Source organism: Tursiops truncatus, chromosome 17 (genome assembly GCF_011762595.2).
Source record: "Tursiops truncatus isolate mTurTru1 chromosome 17, mTurTru1.mat.Y, whole genome shotgun sequence".
NCBI classification, from domain to species: Eukaryota; Metazoa; Chordata; class Mammalia; order Artiodactyla; family Delphinidae; genus Tursiops; species Tursiops truncatus.
In genome coordinates this window covers 37,338,747-37,364,972 of record NC_047050.1, presented here as the reverse complement: position 1 = coordinate 37,364,972, position 26,226 = coordinate 37,338,747, and the positions used below count along the sequence as shown (strand labels likewise).

The window sequence follows — 26,226 nt, the reverse complement described above, 5'->3', positions numbered from 1 at the left end:
AGGGCAGCAGTATGAAAGAAGTAAGCGAGTATAAACATCTCAAATAGAGAGACTGATCTGCAGAATTATTTCAAGGGCCTATGCATTTCTAAGGAGTATAGGGCTTCCCTGGTGGCACAGTGGTTGAGAATCTGCCTGCTAATGCAGGGGACACGGGTTCGAGACCTGGTCTGGGAAGATCCCACATGCCGCGGAGCAACTGGGCCTGTGAGCCATAACTACTGAGCCTGAGCGTCTGGAGCCTGTGCTCTGCAACAAGACAGGCCGCGATAGTGAGCGGCCCGCACACCACGATGAAGAGTGGCCCCCACTTGCCGCAACTAGAGAAAGCCCTCGCCCAGAAACGAAGACCCAACACAGCCAAAAATAAATAAATAAATTTATTAAAAAAAAAAATAAATAAGGAGGATAGAAAGCACAAAGCAGCTTGTAAAGAACCTCTAGGTGAACCTAGGGTTATTATGAAATGACCAAGAGATTTATCAAATGTTTCTATGTAATCAGTAAAATTAAGGATATAATATACAAAGTACAGTGGGTTGGTTTTACAGAAATAGACAAAAGATTATGGGTCTAGTAGAAAATTAAGCACATGATCACAAAGTTTAAACCGTGGAAATATGAACACAAGAGTCAACAGTATATGAAAACCTGTATACCCTTTTATGTATCTAACCAAAATAAAAATAATATTGTACAAAACTACTTTAAAATGATTTTTTAAATGTCTTTTCTCTGTCTTAATTTATCAGCAGGTGAGCCAACGGATCATATTTTTTGAAATTTCCACTTAGATACATTCACACGAATATTAACTTCTTTTATGTAGAATGAGAGTCGTATTTCTTTCATCAGCTTCTGAGTAGGTGGCTTTAAAACTCCATGCTGGTACATTTACTTATCTCTGAGGCTTTTAGAAAGGCATTTCTGTACTGTGACCCTTAAGAAACCAGAGTTTCAAATCCTCAACTTATTAGCCTCCCCTCTTCTCAGTCATCCTCAAGATTCAGAGAATGTAAAGGATTCAGCTTCAGCAATGGCTGGGGACACCCGCCCCAATACTGTTGTATTCCTAAATGCTATTTCATAAAATACATATTAATAAAACAGGAAAGAGAAACACCAAATGTTTTATTCTATATTTTCAATTCAGTAATATAAACAATATTTACATAGCATTACATTTAAGTATTTACACATTAACATAGAAGGCAGTAAGAAATGTTGCTTTGGGGGTTAATGACCACTATACTTGAAATAAGGTGACTTTCAAGTTCATGGTACACAATGAAAAGGATTATTAAAGAGCATATTGAAGAAAAATAATATCATGGAAAACTATTAGCTACATGGCTCAGGATTTACATTAATTATATTTTGGCTCCTCATATTTTTTTTCCTTATTTAAAAAAAAATACTAGCCTACTAACTTATGAAGCCTAAGTTTACTTTCAATAAATCACCTTGTTAACATAACTTACAGTTTGTTATTTACAATCTTTAAACATAATTGAAGAGCAAAGTTTTGGGAGTGCTCTTAAAATGTTAAGTAATGAATAAATGTATAAAAAGCTATACTGAGGAAAATGTCCCATATTACAGCTCAATAATGTAAATGATATTAGAGATATAAACATACTTCATGGAAAGAGTATATTGACCTAATAATACAGGTATACAAAGGAATGACTATGTACCATTTCACGAGGTGCCTATTATTCCAATAGTGAATCAGTCCACTGCCGAACAGGGTGAACAATTAAAATGAGGCAAATTGATTCAGCCCATATACAATTTCAAATTTCTAAGTAAACTTGAAAATATTTTCAACATTTATTTAACCAGAAAATATGTAAAACAAAATACTGAATTGAAAACTAGGCTTGAAATTGGAATCAAAATTCTTTTTCAGTGTGAGAAAATATAGGCAAATCTAGGTCATAAAATAATCTACAGAGACAAATGATGGGGACTGTTTTGAATATCATTAAAAAAATGTTATGCTGAAAGCAATATTTAGATTTTTTTTTTTGTCCCATTGTCAGAGCTATCTAGTCTATAAGCTGGTGAATTAAATACCATGCATAATAGGAAAATAATATTTTCCACTGTATCACACTACATGTTCACAAAGCAAGTTATGTATCTACAAGTTATAAAAATAAATCTTTCTGTAGATTAAAAAATAAAAATAGAATAATTTGTATTACAAGTTTTAAAAAATATGGCAAACTAACCTGATAATCATGACTTTGTTTTTGCCATGATTATAATTGTCTTTATCTATTCAATAAATTAAATCAGAAATCTTTGATCCACCAGTGTTTTGGATGCCAAATTCTTCTGTCCTACTGTATTACGAATAAATCTAAAAATCTGAAAAAAAAGTAAAACAATTCAGAAGGAAAAAAATATATATAAAGGAAATTAATTGTGCACATCAATTAAAATATCTAAATTAAACTAGCTAATTCTCTCAACTATTTATTTTCATGTATCAGACATCTGAATTCCATGGCAATACACAAAATTATTTCAAGACTATTATCATCTTTCATAATACTGAAGCAGTGTGCGTCCCTATTCAGAATATATTTTTATAAATTAATAATACAAATCCCCTTAGGTTCACAGGAATATACTTTTAAATATTTGACAAGACAAGTTTCCTCTAGCTCTAAAAGCTATGGAAACGTCAAAAGAACTGTTAGGAACAGAATTTGTTCTAATTCTAGATCGCTATCAAAAACTAATATATCTTATTAACTCATATACTTCTTTGACATAGTGGGGAATATTTGGGTGTTATGAATACTAACATTTCTAGAACAAATTTGGTTTTTCTTGACGTCTCCATTTCAGGCTCCACACCCATCCACGCAATTGTTTTCTAATCCAAGCAGATAGGGGATGTGTGAGAGTTACAAGTTAAAGTGGCTGAGCCTCAGCTACATCTCAGAGCTTGCCTTTTTGTTACAGTAACATCTGGTGCACAGGGTGAATGGGACTCTAATTACTGCTCACTGCTGGCATGTAGGAGAGATGGGTAATTTAAATGTCTTCCTATTAGGTTCCTTTCACATTTGCTCAAGCAACTTATGCCTTCCCCGAGACCTCAGTACTTCATTGAACCTGAAGGAAAGTGTAGAATGAACCTCGTTGAAATGTTTTTCCTTTTTTTGGCAGGGAGAATCATATTCTAAATCTTTATAAATTCCTAGTGAGAGTATACATTGTTACTCTCTGCTATAAAAATAAATATCTACTTCTAACATACTTCTTTTAAATGAAACCCAGAAAAAATTCTTAAATTTACCTCTTGCTGTAGGTACGTAAGGAAGGATGCTAAAATAAAATTTTGGCAAGCCAAATCCACAACACAGAAGAACATCAGATCATAAATAAGAAGAGTGGCTTCATTTCCATAATACAGAACACTGCTGAAAGAATAACTTTCATCTATCAAAAAAAGCAATTTGTAAGACATAAATTAGAAATTTAAAAATAGAATAAACCTGTGATAAATTTCTGGTGATAAAACTTGGATATTTAAAAACAACTAGTTACTATAATACTTCATGGCTATTGTATGTCAATTATACCTGAATTTAAAAAAAGAAAAAAATACTTCATGGTTTACAAAAAATAATGGGTATTAAAATTTGCTAATCTAAAAGGTTAATCAAAGAACTCTGCTCATAAAAAGTAGTTTTATCATTTGCACCAAGGGTTGTAATTGCTAGTAGTTTAAGTACACAGTCAATATCTTTCAATGATCAGGTAATGAATATCCCTTCTCTATTTGTTTATATAACTAAAGGCTAAAGAATCTTAGAAAGATTCTCTGAGATAGATTAAGTTTAAAAAGCAAAACACACTTTTCTGTACAGCAGAGAATTAACACAGCATTGTATATCAACTATACTTCAATTAAAATAAATAAATGAAAAGCAAAACAAAACCAGCAAGGACTAGAATAGTGTGCTATAATTTATGTCTCAAGTAGTCCCCTAAGGTTCTTCTCTGAGACCTTTTCTCTTCTCACTCCCCAAGTAGGGGTTCAACCTTTTTGGGATGTGAACACCCTTTTAAGATTCTAATGAAAGCTACAGACCCTTTCACGAGAGGAAGTGGGGGAAGTACACATATACAAATCTTGCACACAATTTCAGGGAGGTACAGAGAATCACTTCAGTGATTCAGCCGCCCATGGATACCCAGTTAGGACCTCTTGTTCTATACAAGAGGACATCTGGCTTGCTGTTAACATTCTTTTTTGATCAGGGAGTTAGTTATAGGAATATATTCAGTTTGTGAAAATTCACTGGCCATTAAGCTATATCCTTACAAGATATGCACTTCTGTACATATAGTTGTATACATATTTTTAAAAAATAAACAAGCCAGCAATATACACTCTTCGTGGGTGACCTTTCACTGCCATCGCTCCAGCAATGATCTCATTTGATGAGACTCCCCAGCTTACTGTGTGCCTTTACTTTCTCCTAAGATCCAGTCCCCCAGTTCCTTACATTTAATGGCTTACTGGACATCTCTTCCTAGATGTCCCAAAGGTACCTCAAGACACAACATATTCAAAACCAAATTCATCCTCTTTCCTTCAAAACCTGGTCCTCCATCTGCACTTCCTGTCTCAGAGAAGGGTGGCACCACCACCAACCACCTAGTCACAAAAGCTGGAAATCCGGATGATTTTTGACTACTCTTTCTCTCCTACGCTCTTTTCCTTAACATCTCTGGCAATCTTTTCTTCTTCTTTATCCTCATCACTACTGCCTTAGCTCATATTCTCCTAATTTCCCAATAGAGATGAAGAAATTGTTGATGATGATTGTACATCTTGATTTTTTTACTTTCTTGTAGAATAATTATCTTTTATATATTTGTTTCTTGCTATTGATACATGACATAATAAAATGGGACACAGAAAACTACTATAATTCCTTGAAGTTAACTAAGTTCATTATGTTTCCTATATAAAAGTATAAAATCAAAAGACAGGAATTACAAGCATGTTTTTTCAAACTTGGAAAATAATAATCAAGTTCAGCAAAGGCATTTGAAGGGTACCATTGTAAAAGATGCTTTTTTCCATTGGTTCCATGAATTCCATTCCAAGAATTCTTTCAAGAAGCAATTTATCTTTTATAAAGTAGTCCATTTCCTTATGAACCTAATATAAAAAACGAGAGTCATTTCAAAAACAGCAGTGAAATGAATGCTTCCCAATTTTTGTAAAATCAGAAGGAGAGAAAAAGAAAAATGAATAGGACACAAAGAAAATCTGTTCTTTAAAGACAATTTACTACGCTGGACTTTATAACAAAATACTCTTTAAGAATGTTTTAAATTTTAAATGCTATTAGTAGTACTTAGGACTAGATATACTGAAAATCAATTTATAACAAGCTTTTTAGGAATACAATCATAGCATATTTCTACAATAAATAATTGATAATATTTGTTAAGTAACAAAATTCCAGTACAGACATATTTTAAGGTAATCATCATGCTAATAGACAGGTAAAAATCTTTTCCTTTTATATAACTTAACTCCATTCCTAAGCCACAGTATTAATTTTTACAGCAAAAACAAACAAACAAACAAAAAACCCCACAAGGCATAAGTCCATTGACTTGGTTGACTGAAGAAATAATTGACACTCCTCGTTAACTTTTTTAAAATTGCATTTTGATTCTAGCTTAAAAATAAATGATGATACATACATGATCGATGAAAGAGCCAAGAAATTTATTCATAGTATGATATGCTTTTATACTCTGCTCAAAAGTACTTCCTGATGAACTCAATAGTCTAGCAGGGCCATTTTTCTAACGTGAAAAAGAGACAAGGATAAATGCAACATGCCTTACATCCTTGGTATCTAAATAACATGAAATACTGACAAAATATATGTGAATTGTACTTTATACAAACCCTTGTTAGTGTCTCATGGATTCTGTCATACTGTTGTCTCATTTGGCTAGAAATAGCAATTTGAAAAGTTTGACCATCTGTATTGGGTATCAAACCTCTTTGGCTACACAAATTTTCCTGAAAAGTTAAAAAATTTAAATTAAGATCAAGATTATGAAAATTTTGCCTATCTTAAAAAGAAAATACAATATTTAACATTACAAGATTTGGAAGCCAACTGAAATTGTACTGAACTATTGTATTTGAGACAATGAGAGTCCAACAGTATTCAAGGTTCCCACTCCCCTCTAGGTTTTACTAATTTCTATTTCGTCATACTTCCTTGCAGGTGCTGTATCATCTCCTTTACTCTGCCTTCTTAAAAAAAACCTCATACTAAGTTCACTGTATATTGATATTCTTAGGTTTTTTTTTTTTTTTAAAGGGCTTCAAATGCTTGGCTTTTTATTTATTTATTTATTTATTTATTTATTTATGGCCGTGTTGGGTCCTCATTTCTGTGTGAGGCCTTCCTCCAGCTGTGGCAAGCGGGGGCCACTCTTCATCGTGGTGCACGGGCCCCTCACTATCGCGGCCTCTCTCGTTGCAGAGCACAGGCTCCAGACGTGCAGTAGTTGTGGCTCACGGGCCCAGCTGCTCCGAGGCATGTGGGATCCTCCCAGACCAGGGCTCGAACCCGTGTCCCCTGCATTAGCAGGCAGACTCTCAACCACTGCGCCACTAGGGAAGCCCATTCTTAGCTTTTTTATAATTAATTTATTGCTCTTTAATAAATGACAAAAAGTCTAGTCCTAGAATTAGCTACTTTTATAAATGGTCTTTTTTGTTTTCTAAACACTTTAATATGCTTCCTTAATTAATTCCAATAAAAAAGGTAGTGATACATGACCCAATGGTTAATGTTATAGACCAGATATCTATTTCATCTCTTTTTTTAATTATTATTATTATTTTTACATCTTTATTGGAGTATAATTGCTTTACAATGGTGTGTTAGTTTCTGCTTTATAACAAAGTGAATCAGTTATACTCAAGTCTCTTTGACACGACTTGAATCCTGAGAACCATATGCCTGTCAGTTTGCCCTACCCCCGACCTAGCCAATTCTCATAGATGCTTTAGGGTTCAGCATAAGTATTCTTGCCTCCATTCTCAATTTTATTTGCCTACTCTGGAGCTTAACATTCTCCTCCTTTATCTAAACCTAAGCTGGAAACATAATATAACACTTGGTTTTCTACTGACTTAAAGGCAGTCTATGTGTAGTGAATTTCTCTATTAAAAAAAAAAATTTTTTTTTCCTGATTAAAAAAGCACATGCTGCTACAGATAATTTATAAAATATGGAGAAATACAAAAAAAGAAAAAAAATCACCTATAATCTGAACACCAAGAGATACAGGTATTTTAAGGTATTTCATTTCCTGTTGTTGTCTAGGCATATACATATAGATGGCATAAAACTGGGATCGTACTGATTTCTTTTTCACTTAACATTATATCCTCAGCAACTCCCCATGTCATTAAATGTTCTATAAAACATGATTTTTAATGTTTACCTAGGGTTTCACTGTATAGGTAAACCAATTTACTTAATATTCTCCCATTTTTACGTATTTTTTGCCCTTATAAATTAAGCCCTGTGATGAAGATCCTGAACCTAAGTAGTTTTTCACATTGCTAATTATTTCCTTGAGTTAGATTAATAGAATCAGTAAGTCAAAGATAATGAACTCTTTATTTTTTTTATTTTTGGCTGCATCAGGTCTTAGTTGCAGCACGCTGGCTCTTCCTTGTGGTGCGTGGGCTTCTCTCCAATTGTGGCATGCAGGTTTTTCCTCTCTCTCGCTGTGGTGTGTGGGCTCCAGAGCACATGGGCTCTGTAGTTTGTGGCATGCGGCCTCTAGTTGAGGCACGTGAGCTCAGTAGTTGTGGCACGTGGGCCCAGCTGTCCCGTGGCATGTGGGACCCTAGTTCCCCGACCAGGGATTGAACCCGCGTCCCCTGCACTGTAAGGTGGATTCTGTACCACTGGACCACCAGGGAAGTCCCAAAGATAATGAATTCTTAAAAAACTCTTGCCAAATGCTTTCCAGCGTTTGTAAAAATGTATTCTGAGACGAGTGCCCATTTCACCCTGTCCTTGATTCTACTAACTATTAGCTTTTTTTTAAAAAAGTTTGGTAATTTGAAGAAAGTAAAAATGTTGTTTTTACATTCATTTCTTTTATGATTTATGAGGTGAATATTTTTTAGACGTTTATTAGTCTCTTCTGTTTATTTACATATTAAAAAAATCTTTTTGTCCTTTTTCCATGGGAATTTTTTGTTTTGTTCTGTTTTGTTTTTGTTTTTTGGCCACGCTCTGCGGCATGCAGGATCTCAGTTCCCCAACCAGGGATTGAACCTGTGTCCCCTGCAGTGGAAGTGTGGAGTCTTAACCACTGGACCACCAGGGAAGTCCCTCCACTGAGGTTTTAACTTAATTTGCTTACTGATTTATATGACTTTCAATAGCTATCAATATGTTTGTCATATTTACTATGAGAATTTTACCCCATGTCTTTTATTAATATAATTGTTGTCTACACAAATGTTCTACATTAATAAAGTAAAATCAACAAATGTTACTTTTTGATGCTTTCTGTATTTTATGCTTAGATTGTCATCTCCCAATCTGAAATATTCTTTTCTAGGTTTTCATAGTTTCATTTTTAAATTTAACCTTTCAGTCCAGGTATAATTTCTAATAGTTAAACAACTGATTCAGTTCAATGTATTAAACAAATTGTTCTTCTCTGAGATGTTGTTATAATCTATTAAGTTCTTGCAAGTCACAGGTATAGTCCCTTAATCAATAAATCCTCTTGGTTTTTCCTCTTAAGTACATATTTTTCTTTTTAAATTTTCTTATGGAAGTTCTCTAATATACATAGTAGAAAGAACAGTAAACCATCCATCACCCAACTTCAACAATTAGCAACATTTTACCAATTTTCATCTATCCTCCCAACTTTTTTCTTTTAAAGCAAACCCCAGATACCATGTTATTTCATCTGCAAATACTTCTGTATGTATCTCTAACCAATAAGACCTTGAAAAAAAATGCCATTTTCACACCTAATAAAATTAATCTTTCCTTAATATAATTTAGTCTTTAGTCTATTAAATCTCCAAGATTTTTCCCAAAGATTTTTTTATAGTTGGTTTGTTTGAATCAGGATCCAATCAAAGTCTACATATTGTATTTGATTATTTTTTTTTCTTAAATTTCTCTTATATCTAACAGTCTTCTTCCACCACCACCACCACTTCTCCTTTTCTCTTCATGCCTTTGATTTGTTGGAGACACTGGGTCGTTTGTCCTGTGAGACATCCTAACATTTTGCATCTGGCTAATTGCTTCCTGTGGTATTATTTTGTCTCTATCCCCTCTATTTCCTGTAAACTGGTGGTTAGATCTAGAGGCTTGATTACATTTAGGTTCAATTTTCTTAGGCAAGAATATTTCATGGGTGATATTATGTACTTCCCTACTGCATCATAACAGGAAGTGCATAATGTCAGTTTTCCTAACTTTTACTTGTAGTAAGGTTGAGCCAGTGTGTTCAGATTATATCAACCTGATTCCTCATTATAAAGTTCCCTGTCATCCTTCACTTAATTTTTAGCATCCATTGATGACTGTAGCCTATAGGCATTAATCCATTAGTCATTACAAAACGGTGATTTTCTAACTTAGAATTCCTTTTACTTTCTTCCAACAGAAAGATCTTTCCCTCATGAATTATTTGGTTACTTTGAAATACAGTTCATAAAAGAACTGTAGGATGGAATTTGATTCATTCTCTTTCAGTGTTCAGGATAATGAGCTGGTATCCTAGCAACTTTCAAAAGTAATCAATGAGGATATTTTAAAAAGATTACTACAAATCCCAGATTAAGAGAAACCATCTCTCAACTTAAAAAACAAAAAGATATAAAATACATTCATACCGCTTCTCTTTTAAGATTCATATTCATTTCTTCCATATTAGTATCAGCATGCCCATGTACTGATCTACCATGAATGTAATAACCAAAACATCTGTGGGATAACAGAAACACTGATATCTATCAAAAGAGAAGAAGAAGCAGTTAGCAACTCAACTGCAAAACAATAAAAATTAAGTTCTTCTTAAAATTGCTTCCTTTCTCTCAAAATAATGAGGGTTGAATTCTTGGAAAACATATAAAGAGAATAATAAGATAATAAAGGATAATGAGGTTATTTTAAAAAGTAGATGCAAAAGAGACTGGAGACACTCCCAAGAAAGGAAGAAACAGGGTTGACATATGAAAACTTTTCAGGGACTTCAGGCTGAGTCAACTGTTTGGTGGCATAAGCAATTCATAATTAAGAAACTGCAAATAAAGAAGGAAAAATTAAGACAGTAAATATTAAATTGTAGCTTGTTATAACCATCTCTGGAATTAACCACCAGTGGAAATCAGACTAAAAATACAATCATAGCAAATCACTTTTAAAGCCTCTCTTAGTGTACTCATGACCTTTAAAAAGGGAGAAATAACAGTTGCAAGATAAAGTCAGAAAGTACTTACATTGCTCATACAGCACAAATCAACAAACTGTCGAATTTTATCTTCTACAAATCTCTCATAAAAGACAGCAAAGAACACAATCTGAAACATTAAGCCAAGTTTATGTTTATTAGATTTTAGGATTTAATTTTCTTTCATAGCCACAGTATAGTGTCATAAGAAAAAAGAAGTTCCAACCAAGAACATAGTGGCCAATAACAATTCCTGTGGGATAAAATCCTACTTATCATTTCTGATTCTTCTGTCAAAGGAAGAATGCTTTGCAATTGTGTTAAGATTCACTGAGGGAGCTTATTTTGAATTTAAAAAACTTTTCTGTGTCATTAAAATAAGATAGGACAAACACAGGGGGAGGAAGTAAGGGGCTTTAAAAGCTTTAGGATAAACCAATGCATTAATGGCCAGATTTAGGTCTGGTTCTGCAATTCCGCTCATCTCCTAAATTCAAAAAGCCACTAGAAAAATTGCTGTTTTTCAAATTAATCTTCTCTGATAGAGTAGCACATAAAAAGCATATGTCAAGTATTCTGTTTCAACTACAGAAAATGTGTTAAACATTCAAATGGAATGGTTTCAAGTGTTTTCTTAGATAGATTTAATAACAATACTACAAAGGGAAGTTTTATAAATCACAAGAGAAAAGTTTACATTGTAGGCCTTCTTAGATCCACTTCAGAGAAGGATAACATTTCCTAACCACCCAATTCAAAGCTGTCGCCTGCTGTCGCATTCCTAACTTCCATTCCCCTTACCTCCCCCTCTACTCACTATCTCATCTCCCTGCTGATGCCCTTCACAGCACTTGTCACAGCTGTGACTTGTTCTTGTTACAGCATTATCTTTGAGCTCAGCACAGTGCCTCGCACATAACACGTACTCAGATATGTAAAAGAATATAGCAGGTGAACACTGAGAAAACTTTCCTAAATAGTCTCTGAACACATTTTAAAACTCCTTTAAATGACATGAAAAACAGTAACATTCAAAGTTTAAAAACTAAAAGATGCCACTTAAAAATTGAAGAAGCTGGGTTTGGGGAAATATAAGGAGTGAACAATAAAGCCTAATATTATGAGAATCAAGAAGATTTTGTATAGACAAATTTATGGAACTGTAATAGGCTAAAGGAACTTTTATGGATATTTTAGGAATAAACACTGATAGTTTGAGAATGTGACCATGGTATCAAATGACAGCAAAGTGAGAAACAAAGAACGAGGTTAGACGGTAGTGCCCAAGACAGCTAGTTGCTGCCTGAACAATCCTTTCCCTTCCCCTTAGTGACAGACCCCTTCTTTGAGGGGGTCTACCCAGCTGACAGTGCAGTGAAGTGTGGCCATGTGACCAAGTTCTGACCAAGGAGATGTCAAAGACACTTCTGAAAGGGCTCTCAAAGAGGAGAGGGTGAGCGTCCATTGCACTCCCCGGATTGGCAGGCCCACCAATCTGCACACAGGACCAGACCCCGGCCCTTATGGTCGTTGAGTTTGGGCTGCCCTTGCTCCACTGCCCACCTCCTCATCCAGTCATGCTGGAGCATCTGAGCTCACTGCCCACACAAATGGATTACAAGGGCCAGAAGCTAGCTGAACAGGGGTTTCAGGGAATTATTCTTTTCTGCAATACTTGGATTTATCGATGGGTATGTGGCTGAACAGTCTGGGTGGACTACAAAGTTATGGCAGGATTTGCTTTTTTGTGTTTGCTGACATTTTCCTTCATGGCCCATTTATCACTGACACCCCCTCAAGTGGTTCGAGACTTGCTCTGTTTGAGACTCCGGCACACAAGACAAGAAACCAGGGGAAAGAAAAATTAAGAGGCATGCTAAAAATAACTGATAGGGGTTTTCATGATTCAGCTTTACTACTTTACCTGCCTGTGTTTCATGTGAAATGAGCTAAATTGTTTTCATACCTAAAACGTGAGCTAAAAACCACCTATGCTCAGCTATATATAAATTTTGTTCTCTTTATATTTTACTTCTCAGTTGGGTTTTGATTTATAAAACTTTTAGACTTTCTCTTAATAATCTTCCTCTGAAATGCAGAACAGAAAACAACACAAGTATGCAAACTTTCTTGCAGGTCTACAAAATAAGGAAGAATAAATGCCTCATAAATGATAATACAATTTAACTATTACAGTTTCATAATTTATTATGAGTAGTTAAGCTGTTTTAATGTTTTCAGTTAAAACTCACAGTGAACAAATAAAGAGGAAAGGGTGAGGTCTTCTCCCCTGGCTCACCCCTGCAACTCCATCAGCCATTACGGACTGCGAGGTGACCTTAGAGGTGAAGTCCTGAGGGGCAGAGCAGAACAACAGGCATCTGGGCCTGACAGCAGCCACCCTGCTGGCCCTGCATTGCCAACCTCTGCTCTTCTTTCTCACAGGAGACAGAAAAGTCACTTTTATTTCAGCCACTGCTATTTGGGGTTTCCGTATTGTTGTACTCAATCAATACGAAAAGCTTCAGATGGTATTCCTTTAAATTCTCTACACCCAGATAAATCTCATCTATTCACAAAAACTTATATTGGTATATGTAAAAATAAATATTTTCTTACTATTATACTGATGATAAACATCAAACCCCATAATACGGTTGACAGACAGTAACTAGACTTATCATGGTGATCATTTTGAAATGTATAGAAATATCAAATCACTATGCTGTGTTCCAGGAACTAACATAGTGTTGTAGGTTAATTATACATCAAAAACAAACAGACAAATGAACAAACTCTTAGAAGAAGAGATGAGATTTCTGGTTACCAGAGGTGGGGGCTGGAGGGGGAAGTGGGGGGAACTGGATAAGGACAGTCAAAAGGCACAAACTTCCAGTTATAAGATAAATAAGTACTAAGGATGCAATGTGCAACATGATAAATTAACACTGTTTTAGGTTATACATAAAAATTAAGAGAATAAATCCTAAGAGTTCTCATCACAAGGGAAAATATTTTTTTTTATTTCTTTAATTTTGTATCTGTATGAGATGATGGATGTTCACTAAACTTATTGTGGTAATCATTTCATGATGTGTGTACGTTAAATCATTACGCTGTACGCCTTAAACTTATACAGTGTTGTATGTCAGTTATATCTCAATAAAACTGGAAGGAAAAAAATCAAACCCCATATTCTTTTAATCAAATTTTATTTCAAATCCTAATTTCTGTTTCTTTTTCTTTTCCAATTGTCAAACTATCCCTCACTAGCTCTATCCTATAGCTTCAAGTTTGAACAAGTCTCACCAACTTAAAATAAATGCAAATTTAAAGAGTCTATTCTTAAGTTTCAGAATGACACCTGAGTCCAATTCTGTAGGAATTTTGGGATTTCAATCCCAAAGATCGTTTAAAATAAGCTTTTAAGGCAAACATTTGCTCTCCAGTTTACACGAAGTTCAACCTATTCTTTCTAGAGGTCCCACCTTCATTTGCTTACTTAAAAGTTAGAGAGATCTTAATCAAACAGAAAGCCTTTTTCCACTCATGGGAGTGTCTGTAAGCAAGAGAAAGAAATGCAGAGATCAGAGTTAAGCGCTGTAGCTGCTGCTTCTTTCTTTTCTTCCTTCATTCTTTTTTTTAAGCTTTAAGAAGATAAGGGAAGTAAGCACAGAAAAGATCCTCTGCTAGAGCCCTGGGACCTGAGAAGATTTATTTTTAGTTTCAGCTATTTCAATAAATATTTCAGAGAAGATTTCAGAGGGGTACTGGTTTTTGAGAGGTTTAATGATATATAAATAAATGTAAACTATAAGTTATATTTCAAAAGAAAAGAAAAGATTAAGGGTACCTTAGCAATTCCTATCATTATATATAAACTAAATCCTGTGACTAGAAAGCTGCAGACTCTGAAAGACCCTTCAGAGACCCACTATTGAGAAGAAATGGACTCTGAAATCAGATTGCCTGGGTTCAAATTCCAGTTCTGCCAATTTCTAATTGCAGGACTTTAGGCAAATATTTAACCTTTCTGTGCCTCAGCATCCTCAGCTATAAAATGAGGATACTAAAAGAATCTATCTCTGAGGGCTACTATGAAGATTAAGTAAGTTACTTTGTGTAATGCAGTAAATTAACACAGTGCCTAGATTATCATACTATGTAAAAATTAGCTATTAGTTATTATTATTGTTGTTCTTGTCACCTTCTTTATACTATAGAAATCATGTTGTGGTCAATATTTGAGGATTAGCATGTAAACAGAGTTAAAAATATAGAGAGGCAATGTTGCTTAAAAGAACAATCTCTTGTTACCTGTATAATTCCAATGACTAGCCAAAGAGCGGTAGACACCGCATATCTCAAAATGCGGCTATAAGGAGCTATGTAGCTAGGTGGGCTTCTGGAAAGACTAGAAGATGAGTCCATTAATGCTAAGTTCTTGAATCCCACAACCTGAAATAATAAGAAAAAATAATTTAAACAGACATAAAGAAAACTCCTCTAGTCTGAAAATAAGACCCTCCTCTCTACCCCTTACCTTGAAAAACTAAAGTATTCAAGTTTGTATAAATGGTAGAAAATCTAGATAAAAATAATTATCCAGTATTCTAATTACAAAGTATTTAATACAAAATATTTAGCTAGTTCATTTGGTATTCTCTTCAATATGACTAAAGGCCAAATATAACATTATCATATACACAGACAAAGCTCAAAAATTTCTGTCAAGAGAATAAAGCTTTCTTCAGTAAACTACCAATGAACAACCAGTATTTCATGAGTTTTAACATATGCCAGGAACTATGTAAAATACCTTTTATACTTTAAAACAGTATTTTCCAAAATGTCTTTTGAGGAAGATACCATCTTTGATAGAAGGAAACCATGATCAAATAAGTTAAGTTAGTATATTATACTCACCTCCATGCCTTTCACCCTCATAGAATAAAAGCTCTGGAAAGTTTTATGGTAAAGGAATCTACATGACTTTATTGAATTCAGTGTTTTCCAAACTTACTTCATTATAATACTTTTTTCTCACGTAACACCTTTTAAAGCTTTAAAAAACACTACTGTAAATGAATTTTTGAGACAGTGTTCATATATCCTAGGGACACACACATTCCTCTAGGTTTAAAAAGGAAAGGAAGGAGAAAAGTGGGAAAGAAGGAAAAAGGAAGGCAGACATACAAGTTAATAATTCATATGTAACCTTACTTAAGCAGCTAATTCTAGAGAAAACCTGTTACTCATACAGTTTCCATATTTCAGTCTCATATTCAGTACTGAATACTTCTTTAATAATTCTACTCAGACCCATGAAATAACTGTAAAGGGATCATAAGCATGTACCCATTCAGTGTGTCTTGTTAAGCTACAGCCCCAGCTCTTAAGACAGAACACAGTCCATAGTAGGTGTTCAATGATAATTTGTTAGAAAATTTCAACCTTCTAATAGTGGTTCTAATACAGGAGTGAGAATATGAATAATGGGGTGGGGGTTTCTTAAAATACAGATACTTGAGCTTGCCTCAGAGCTACAGAATTGAACATAATCTCGAGGGGTGAGGTAAGGCATAGGTATTCTGCAAAAGCTTCCTATGGGGTTCTGCTACAAACCAGTGGTTTAAAAATCACTCCTTACCTACAGTAGACAAATTCAAAGAGACAGAAAGTAGAATGGTGGTTTCCAGGCGCTGGGGAGAGGGGAGAAGACGGAGCTGTTGTTTAATGGGTACAGAGTTTTAGTTTTGCAAGATGAACAGAATTCTAGAGACTACTGCACAACAATGGAAATGTACTTAACAGTACTGGACTGTATACTTAAAATGATTAAGATGGTAAATTTCATGTTATGTGTGTTTTTTCATGGCTTGATTACAATATTTTAACCTTTAGAAAACTCTTCCACTGACATGAAAACTTAGCTGGAATTATATTAACATTTATGAGGTACCCATAAGTCGTATACAATTACATCAAACAGTTTATACCTCCAAAAGGAAGAGGACAGTAAGTACTTGAAAGAGTGGGTTAATTTTTCTCACAGTCTGAATTTCATTCCATTCATTTGCCACAAAATATGTTCTCCATATGCTTACTGGAACGGTAGCACTCCGAACACCACCCTCACCTGGTTGGGGGGATAAAATGAGTAAAAGCGTTTCACCTTCTTTGCTCTACAATGGTGGCAAAAGAATCTTGGTACAAATGGTTACTTTCATTACCTTCAACAGCTTTAAGAACCTTTCCTTTAGGTCGCTCCCAATCAATAAAGAATATGTCTATGGTAATCTGGGAGATGAGCTTATGCAAAAATTGCAGAGCCTGAGAATGACAAACAAAGCACCTTAAAGTATCTGCATTAAGCCTGCTTATGAAACCAACAGTGATTCTTTAAGAATGTCCATCGACAGATGAATGGATAAAGAAGATGTGGTACATATATACAATGGAATACTACTCAGCCATAAAAAAGAACGAAATAATGCCATTTGCAGCAACATGGATGCAACTAGAGATTATCATACTAAGTGAAGTAAGTCAGAAAGAGAAAGACAAATACCATACGATATCACTTACATGTGGAATCTAAAATATGACACAAATGAACTTATCTACGAAAACAGAAACAGACTCACAGACATAGAGAACAGACTTGTGGTTGCCAAGGGGAGGGGGGCAGAGAGGGATGGACTGGCAGTTTGGGGTTAGCAGATGCAAACTATTATATACAGAGTGGATAAACATGATCCTAATGTATAGCACAGGGAACTATACTCAATATCCTGTGATAAACCATAATGGAAAAGAATATAAAAAAAGAGTGTCTCTATGTGTATAACTGAGTCACTTTGCTGCACAGCAGAGATTGGCACAATGTTGTAAACCAACTATACTTCAAAAAAAAAAAAGAAACAAACATACCGTAATCACAAGAATATATAACTTTCACAAGTTACAAAGTCGTAATACCATTAGGGGATCAACAGAAGCTCACGAAATAACGGAATCACCAAATTCACAGAATTTTTATATACATATTAATTCGACTTCCCTTTTTCTGTCTTTCTTTGAAATAGGGATATGAAAGGAGACACACTACCTCCTCCTCATACAGGGATCTTGCATTAATTGTCTCTCTTTCCCAAGGTTTCCAAAAGCATACTTTGTTTTCTAGATCATCTAACTTCTTTATAAGTAAAGGTATTTCCAACTATAATTTGCTTGTCCTAATTAAAGTTTTAGCATGCTCTCACTGTTGTTTTTTTCCCCCTATTTCTGGTATTTTCATTTACAGAATATGTTTAAACTAAGGCTTCCTCCTAGTAGGTACATTATTGATCAAACAAGGGATAAAAATCTAAGTATGGGATGATTCCTCTCTTCGTGGAGCTCACAGATCAGTGGGAACATCAGACACTTAATAATCACGACACAATTGGATGAGATCTACCACAGAAGCATGTAAAGAGCTTCACATCCATCGACAGAACAATGAAGTAGGGAGGGGGGTTGCCATGGAGAGAGGAGGAAAGGAATATGGAGGCAGAGAACAAATGCTAAGAGTTCAGCACTTTATCCAGCATGGTACCTTTTACTCTCAATTAACAGGTTAAATTAAATAATAAAAAAATATTTAAGGCAGATCTTCAGAATAAGATATCTATTATAAATAAAAGTAGACTTCCTAGTAAAACAGAATTAATTCATGCTTTCTTCCAAAATTAAACTAAATTTTACACCAAAGATTTTGAAAGCAGTTTAATTTTAAAGACTTATATGCTTATTAGCAGGTCTTTTAAATTCAGTAACCCGTGCTTTGAAACTTACCTTCAGAGCAAAGGCACATCCCACATAAGTAACAAAACGTTCTTCCTGAGCCGGCATTGGTAGCAAAACAGAGACAGACTTCTGTGCCTATGATAAAAATTACGCTGCTAAATATGACCATACAAAGTTTTTACTAAACACAAGTTATAACCCAAAGAAAGCGTAAAAGAGGAAGGTGGTGATGCACTCAGTAAACACAGCACACTCAGGGAATGGTGAGTTTAGCATTTGCCCCAATACTCTTGATCAGAAATATCCTCCACTAAAGACAGTTCCTTTATAAAGAAAGCTTACAAGTTATTCAGGTATTGGCACTTAGGTTAAATTCAGAAAATCACTTACTTTGAAGAAAATAAGCCAGTAAAGACCTGTTCCCACAGTGATGATAAAGAAAACATTGGCCAGATCACCAGCATAGTAAACCAAGAATTTCATAACTGTCTGCAATTTAAAAAGAGAATTACAGCCATTATAGACACAACCTATTTATACTATTACTTTTAATAACATGTTATTTACCCAGTTTCTCAAGCTTGAAGCCTTGTTTCATGTATACGTGGATCAGTTAGAAAGACCAACTGCAGCCACTTCCTAGACACCTTTTGGGTCCTAACCTTTTGATCCATTCCCAATAGCCTCTGTCTTATTCAACCCTTCTCATCTTTCACCATCTAAGAAATTTAGAACCGCCTCCTAATTTTCTTCGAGTCTGGAATCCTTCTCTCCAATGTATCCTCTATACTACCATCAGAGTTGGCTTTCTAAAATGTAAATTGGATTGTGTTACTCCCCTTCTTAAAAATGTACAGTGACTCCTTATTAAAATATAAATTCCTGACTCACAAGGTCCTCCACAACCTAGACAAAAATTAAATATTTAGCCTCATCTGCCAGTTCCAACCACTTACTCAATAATTAACTATTCCACACTTTCATCTCAAATGTTTTGGGGAATGAAATGGGCATTGATTCTACAAATATTCTTCTCTTTTTCTCTCTGGCAAACTCTCATGAGCTCTGAGGGCAGAGACGATGTCTCTCTTTGCTCATTATCACAATCCCCCCAGTGCCTAGTAGAGCACCTGGCACTCAGACAGTAGGCTGTCAGTGACTATTTGTGGAACGCGCAGATAACCCAGCTTAAAGTTCACTTCTCTTGGAAGCCTTTCTTGACTATCCCAGACAGTAAATCAAGCCCCCCTCCTCTGATTCCTTGGCACATTGGCTCTGGAGCCAGGAAGACATCCCAGCACAAACAAATTTACTACGTGCCTTTCTCATGTTCTTTATCAGCGAAATGGAAATACCACCTATTACTTTGTTGCTATAAAAATTAAATGAATAGGGGCTTCCCTGGTGGCGCAGTGGTTGAGAGTCCGCCTGCTGATGCAGGGGACATGGGTTTGTGCCCCGGTCTGGGAAGATCCCACATGCCACAGAGCGGCTGGACCCGTGAGCCATGGCTGCTGAGCCGGTGCGTCCGGAGCCTGTGCTCCGCAACGGGAGAGGCCACAGCAGTGAGAGACCTGCGCACCGCGAAAAAAAAAAAAAAAAAAAAGTGCCTGGCACATAGTAAATATTCAAAAAATGATAGATAAAAATAAAAACAAACATAAAGAAGATTAATTGAGAAGAGAAACTATAAAGTTAATAGAGTAAAATATGGGCGAATACCTTTTTGATCTTGAGATAGGGGAGGCTTTCCTAAACAAGATCCTAAAAGCACATGCCATAATATGAAAACCTACTCAGATCTGACAATATTAAAATCAAGAGTTTCTGTTAAACAAAGTAACACATAGATAAAATAACACATGAATCACTCTTGGAGAATAAATTTCAACATCAAAAACCAAAAGTGGATTTATATTTAGAAAATACATAAAACTCCAAATAAATAAAATATAAAAACTTGTTTAAATAAACAAGAAAAACTGAAAACTTAATTAGAAAAATGGGCAAGGGATACAAACAGGAAGTTCACAGAAGGGGAAACCCAAATGATTAATAAAGCATATGAAGAGTAATCAGAGAAATGAAAATTAAATCAAGAATAACATACTACTTACCCCACCAAATTGGCAAAAAATGGAAAGACTTGAAAAACAGCAAGTATTGATTGGTGAGGACGTGAGGAAACAAGAACAGCTCTGCTGTTGTGTGCAGACTGGCCCACAGCAACGTGGGAGGGAAATGAGCATACACCTCTCATAGTCATATACACCAGAGAAACTCAAGGCAACTTTTGACTCATTCTCTAGCTGTGTTTTATTAGAAGGATATAAAATAGCCAAAAGATAAAAATGTACTTAAAAAATTCCTGTGATCATACCTGAAAATCGATCATGGGACTCCCAATGCGCCTCTTCCAACCTGCTGTCTTCAAAAGAGACAATAAAACAGCTAGTCCACCCAACACACCCAAAGCAATCTAAAGGAAAATAAAAATTTGGAATTTATGTAATTTCATAATGTAATTTCATCCATGTTCAAAGATACTGTAAACAGAAAGTAAGGAAGTACTCAAAAAATGGTGGTGGAAGGTGGCTAAAAGGACATAGGAGCCAAATTTAAGGAACTCCCAATGGTCAAATCTGGGACAATTTGAGCAAGAAAATAGATAGTAATGAATTATTATTGTTAGAATAAATAAATATCCATGAGTCCATACTGATTTAAATAAATAATTGAATAAATAAATCAATGTGGACAAAGGGACAGTTCCTCCTTATAGCAGAACTTGAATTAACAAATATAGAAGAAATGATGGAAATACACAATCATCATCAGACAAATGTCACAGTAACACTTTTTACTGGCAAGAATTAACAATGTGTGCTAAAATTAGAGGGCAAAAGAATAATGAGGAGCAGGATATTTGCATAATCTCAAGTATCTCCTCACAAGATACAAGACACTTATTAATTATAAGTGGAAAAATACAGTGGAGAACTCTGTGGACACCATCTTAGCCATATGATCGAAGGTGACATCACTGTTAATAAGATACACTGACATCAAGTATCTTCTGATATGATTTGCTGAGAAGGGTACAACATCATTTCTGTGGCATTTGTGCTAAAACTACATTTAATCATGGGAAAATATCAGATAAACCCAACTGAGGTCCAAAATACCAGTGTCAGTCATGAAAGACAAAGAATGACAGAGCACCTGTCACAGATCTAAAGATACACACGATGGCTAGAAGTAATATGTGACCCTGGACTGGGTCCTAAAACAGAAGAAAGATAGTGAAAAAAATCTGTAAAATCCGAAGAGTATTTAGATTAGTTAACAGATTAGGACTACATCAATATTAATTTTCTGATTAACATCACTGTACTACCATCATGTAAGATGTTAACATTAGGGGAGGCTGGGTGAGGGATATATGGCAAATCTCTCTATTTTGACAACTTTCCTGTACATGTAAAAACCTTTTTTTTTAACTAAAAAATATACTGTAAGTATTTTTAACAGGTTAAAATAAACTCACATCTGTCTGGACATGTGCTTCTCCTTGATCCATTTCATATGTGACCGAGAAAGAAACCTGATATTTAAAAGAAAGTGAATTAGCCATACTGAAGTTATATAACACAAAACTACTTTTACTAGAAAAATACATTTGTAACTGAATTTTACCATAAATGCCATACTTTTGAACTATCAATGTTACTAGAGTTGACCCTTATTTGTATCAATACATAAATGAATACGCTCTTGGGAATTATTCATGCTACTTTAAACATCCCTTTTGAACACATGTTAAAAAAAGAGGGCTTCATTAGGAGCTAGGTAGGTTCATTAATAGCAGTCAAGCCAAATTAATCGTATTTCATTTTCTGATAGGTTTCTGTAACTGAGGAGTGTGACTGATCTTACATATCAAGAATTCAGCAACTGGCTAAACAATCACAGCCTAAGATGGCAGATTAATCAAAGGGCTGAACAAGAATCTTAGGGATACCATTATATTGAGACAGTAGAAAGAAGAACCAGCAAAGGGTTAAGAGAAACAGGAGTATGAGAAGTAGGAGAGGGAAGATACCTAAGTCTTAGCAAGGTCATAAACAGGGAGTTTCAAAAAGGAGGAGGTCACCAGTAGTGTCAAATGTTGTACAACTGGCCCTTGAACAATGCAGGGGTTAGAGACGCCAACCCCCGTGCAGTCAAAAATCCAGAGAGAACTTTAGAATTGGCCCTCCGCATCCATGGATTCAACCAACTTCGTGTAGTGCTGTGGTACATATTGAGTGAAGGAAAAAAAAAAACCCATGTATAAGTAGACCCATGCAGTTCAAACCCATGTTGTTCAAGGGTCAACTGTAAGTGTCAAGTTAAAGAAATAAAGCCAGTGTATGTGTAATTCATTGCTGACTTCATGAAACAGGTTTTCAAAGAAGCAAATGGCAAGAGCAAAACTGCAAATGATGAAAGAGTAAATGGTTGGGAAATCAAGGAAAGACACACGATAGCAAGCTGAACAGTTGGCAGAGCTGATGGATAATTTTACTGTTTGGTCGTGTTAGTTTGTTTTTAAGATGGGGCAACCTGAAGGGTATTATAAGCAAAGGAAAGGGACCAGCAGAGAAGCTGGCTGAATAAAGGGTTGTGGGTGAAACAGGATACTGGAGGAAGTACTCTAAACAAGTACAGGTTGAAAATTTGCTTAAGAAAGTGTGAAGGGTCCTTTTTTCTTAGAAATAGGAACAGGAGTTAGGAAAGATAATGAAACAGAGATACTTAAGTATTAAAGAGGAAATCTGAAGGAATTCGTATTGGATGGTTTTGATCTGCTCCGTAAAATACAAAGATAGGTTATTTGTCTTTGGTGAGAGAGCAGAGATGTAGCTGGATACTTAAAATGAATGTAGAACTTTTACAATAGCTGTCATGAGAAATTAAGAAATGATGAAAGAACTGTACATTCTACAATTAGAATGAACTTGAGGTGGACTTCCTCAATATGGTTCTATGATTCTCTCAACTTTTTTTCCAATTTGTCAAGACTTAGTTTAGAATATTTTGGACAAGAAAAATATTTAAAGAAAACACCCAGAAGTGTTTTATGTTAAGATAAATATACTCTTGACTACCCAAGAATGACCATTCCAGGAAGACGTAAACCAGGCAGTCTTTTGTTGTTACTAAGCATGTTTCTGGATTTTCTTCTCCTCTCACTATAATGTATACAAATACAGGCAATCGAAGCTAATTTTAACATGAAACCAGGTAATACAAATGAGGATGTGAAATCTTTCAAAGAAAAGTTATTTATGTGCCTACTTTTCACTTAACGAAAGCCTGAATCCAATAGTAGCTGAGCACACATACAAGTGCAACAGAGAGGCCAAAAGCACTGGCTGAAGAACTAGAATTTTAAAATTCAGAAAAGTAAAATAATAGAAATTAAAAGCTATTAGTGAGTCTTGGAGTAAGGAATGCTCACCTTCCAATTCTCATGTTTCTGGAGAGGACAGGGAATGAGGAAGAAGTAGAGAAGGATTAGCCTGCTTTTGACCTCTATCCTCTCTCATTTACCCCTCATCAAAGCAGGGATGCTTCATCTGCCTGGCGAGGTAGAGAGGAGGAACTGTGTCGTGCGGCTCAGCCTTTCCCAGGCTCATTCTCTTTGGTGTAGCCCGTTTTCAGTGTGTACATGGTATCGCTTCCATATACAGGCCCTGCCAGGCAGGGGAGGATTATAGTTCTGTGGTTAAACTTAACTGAGTTGGGAAATAGCAGAAGACTAATTGGCTGAAGGTCCAAACTGCATTCTCTAGCTCACTTTAGCGCTACTAGTTATAAAGCTGATAATTTGATTCTCTTTCTGCCTGTTGAATTGTGTCTCTATCAAGTGGGCAAGACTGGTGAGAAGAGGAACACACATGCCCACTTAAGGTTTGAGTTCCTGGTTTAGTTAGTCAAGGAGGCAAAATCTTAACAGAAGCAAGGTGGCCAAAGAGGATGGGAGCAGATGCTGCATGGCTCCGCCTACCCCAGGATACTGACAGGGAGGCCCAGCTGCTGGTGACGCTGTCTACTGACAAACATAATTCTTGCTTTTTTATACCCAGGATCCATAAGAACTCACCTCTTACCACTATTAGTAAAAAATAATTAAGTCTTGACTATATAAAGTGCCATGTTTATTTAAAACTTTAAAAAGGACTAATTGTCTTTTGATCATAACACAAACTCTATCAGCATTATACGAACACATAGAGAGGCAATGATTAGGAAGGAACTCACCTTCACAGACTGGCTGTTGGGATCTTTGATATCAATGTCACTGTAGGCAATGGTAATTAAGGGAGGGTAGATATTTCCATTTTTTGTGTTGGGTACAAGGCGGATACTGTTTAAAAGAAAATTCATTTTTAGTTATAAATACATCTAGGCCCTTACACATAAATTTAACTTATTGTTTCTTCTGAATTAGATACGGATAGTCTTGGTGATCTCAGAACTACCAGTTACTAAAAACTAGAGGTCAAACATAAACTAATGGTAACAACATAGGCTATTTGAAGTGGTCAGAACTTTATACTGAAATATAACCTCTGAGACAAATTAGAAACTCTTGTTGGTCTAGGTCCTACGAAGTTTACAAATGAAATCAGTGAAGTACTGTGCACCACTTTTGAGGACTACTCAAAAGAGAAGTGTTACATGAAGCCTAGAGGAAGGCAGATAATATCCTAATTTTCAAAGAAGATGAATTCTTAACAAAATACTGTGTCATATCTAATACTCTTTAGGGCACATAATGGGGTACATTTTGCTGAATTCAATGCATTAGTAATGTACAGTTTGTAAACTCAGAAAGGAAAATGCCAAGCACCGGTGGCCAGCATAGTTTCTCCAAGAGCAAATCACGCGTGGCTAGTTTCAATTTCGTTTTCACTAGGGATACTACATTAGATTGAGGGACTGCTAAAAACAGCACAGTTGGATTTCAGCAAGGTATATGACAAAACTTCTGTACTGCCTACCTGATAAGATTATCATAAAAATCAAAGTGAAAAAAATAATATATGTTGAAGTGCCAGAAAGAAGATGGTGCTGATTTTCATCAGTGTATTCAAGGTGCACATCATAAAATATTGGAGTGGGAAGGCTGGTTAAGGTCTTAGAGATAGGAATCTCACACTGGAGAAGACGCATGAGGGCTGCAAGGCACTACCCTAAGGCAGGGTCATCATTAAAGTATCCCAGGAAGGTACTTCCCTGGTGGAGCGGTGGTTAAGAATCCGCCTGCCAATGCAGGGGACACGGGTTCGATCCCTGGTCCGGGAAGATCCCACATGCCACGGAGCAACTAAGCTCGTGCGCCACAACTACTGAACCTGTGCTCTAGAGCCTGCAAGCCACAACTACTGAGCCTGTGTGCCACAGCTACTGAAGCCCGCACACCTAGAGCCTGTGCTCCACAACAAGAGAAGCCACCGCCATAAGAAGCCCGCGCACCACAATGAAGAGTAGCCCCCGCTCGCTGCAACTAGAGAAAGCCCGTGCACAGCAAGGAAGACCCAACACAACCAAAAATAAATAAGTAAATTTATTTTTTAAAAAAAGTATCCTAGGAAGAGTGAGGTGTTGATAATTAATGAGGGCCAACCTAGAACAGTAGCTGTTAAAGGAGATGGAGCCGCAGAAGCCTGCCTATTGCAATCACCTGGCAGGCTCTAACATACCTGCTTCAGCCCACTGATCTTCACTTTCCCCCTCTCAACCCATTCTAATTTAGCAGGTCTAGAGTGGGCCTACAATATGAATTTTGGCAAAAGTCCTTAATCTCTTCTGACGTAATTTTCCCCTCTATTAGTGTATCCCAATCTATCGGGACATCTAAAAACACAGTATGTA

At 35.7% G+C, this 26,226-nt stretch overlaps 1 protein-coding gene and 1 pseudogene across 1 annotated transcript in view; one reads left to right on the top strand and one right to left on the bottom strand.

Annotated features, from left to right (window-relative positions):
* Positions 1–363: 363 nt before the first annotated feature.
* Positions 364–26,226, bottom strand: part of TMEM67 (transmembrane protein 67) — a 43,898-nt gene continuing 18,035 nt past the window's right edge. The window contains exons 14-28 of the mRNA XM_033842869.1: positions 24,610–24,715; positions 21,851–21,907; positions 20,684–20,782; positions 18,694–18,792; positions 18,352–18,438; positions 16,746–16,845; positions 16,512–16,651; positions 14,830–14,970; positions 10,562–10,642; positions 9,956–10,072; positions 5,960–6,076; positions 5,749–5,853; positions 5,092–5,194; positions 3,317–3,459; positions 364–2,376 (exon numbers count right to left, since the gene is read on the bottom strand). Of these exons, the coding sequence (XP_033698760.1) occupies positions 2,296–2,376; positions 3,317–3,459; positions 5,092–5,194; positions 5,749–5,853; positions 5,960–6,076; positions 9,956–10,072; positions 10,562–10,642; positions 14,830–14,970; positions 16,512–16,651; positions 16,746–16,845; positions 18,352–18,438; positions 18,694–18,792; positions 20,684–20,782; positions 21,851–21,907; positions 24,610–24,715 (1,576 nt within the window). The 3' untranslated portion in view covers positions 364–2,295. The remainder of the gene's footprint in view (positions 2,377–3,316; positions 3,460–5,091; positions 5,195–5,748; positions 5,854–5,959; positions 6,077–9,955; positions 10,073–10,561; positions 10,643–14,829; positions 14,971–16,511; positions 16,652–16,745; positions 16,846–18,351; positions 18,439–18,693; positions 18,793–20,683; positions 20,783–21,850; positions 21,908–24,609; positions 24,716–26,226) is intronic.
* Positions 12,090–12,579, top strand: LOC117308632 (signal peptidase complex subunit 1-like; annotated as a pseudogene).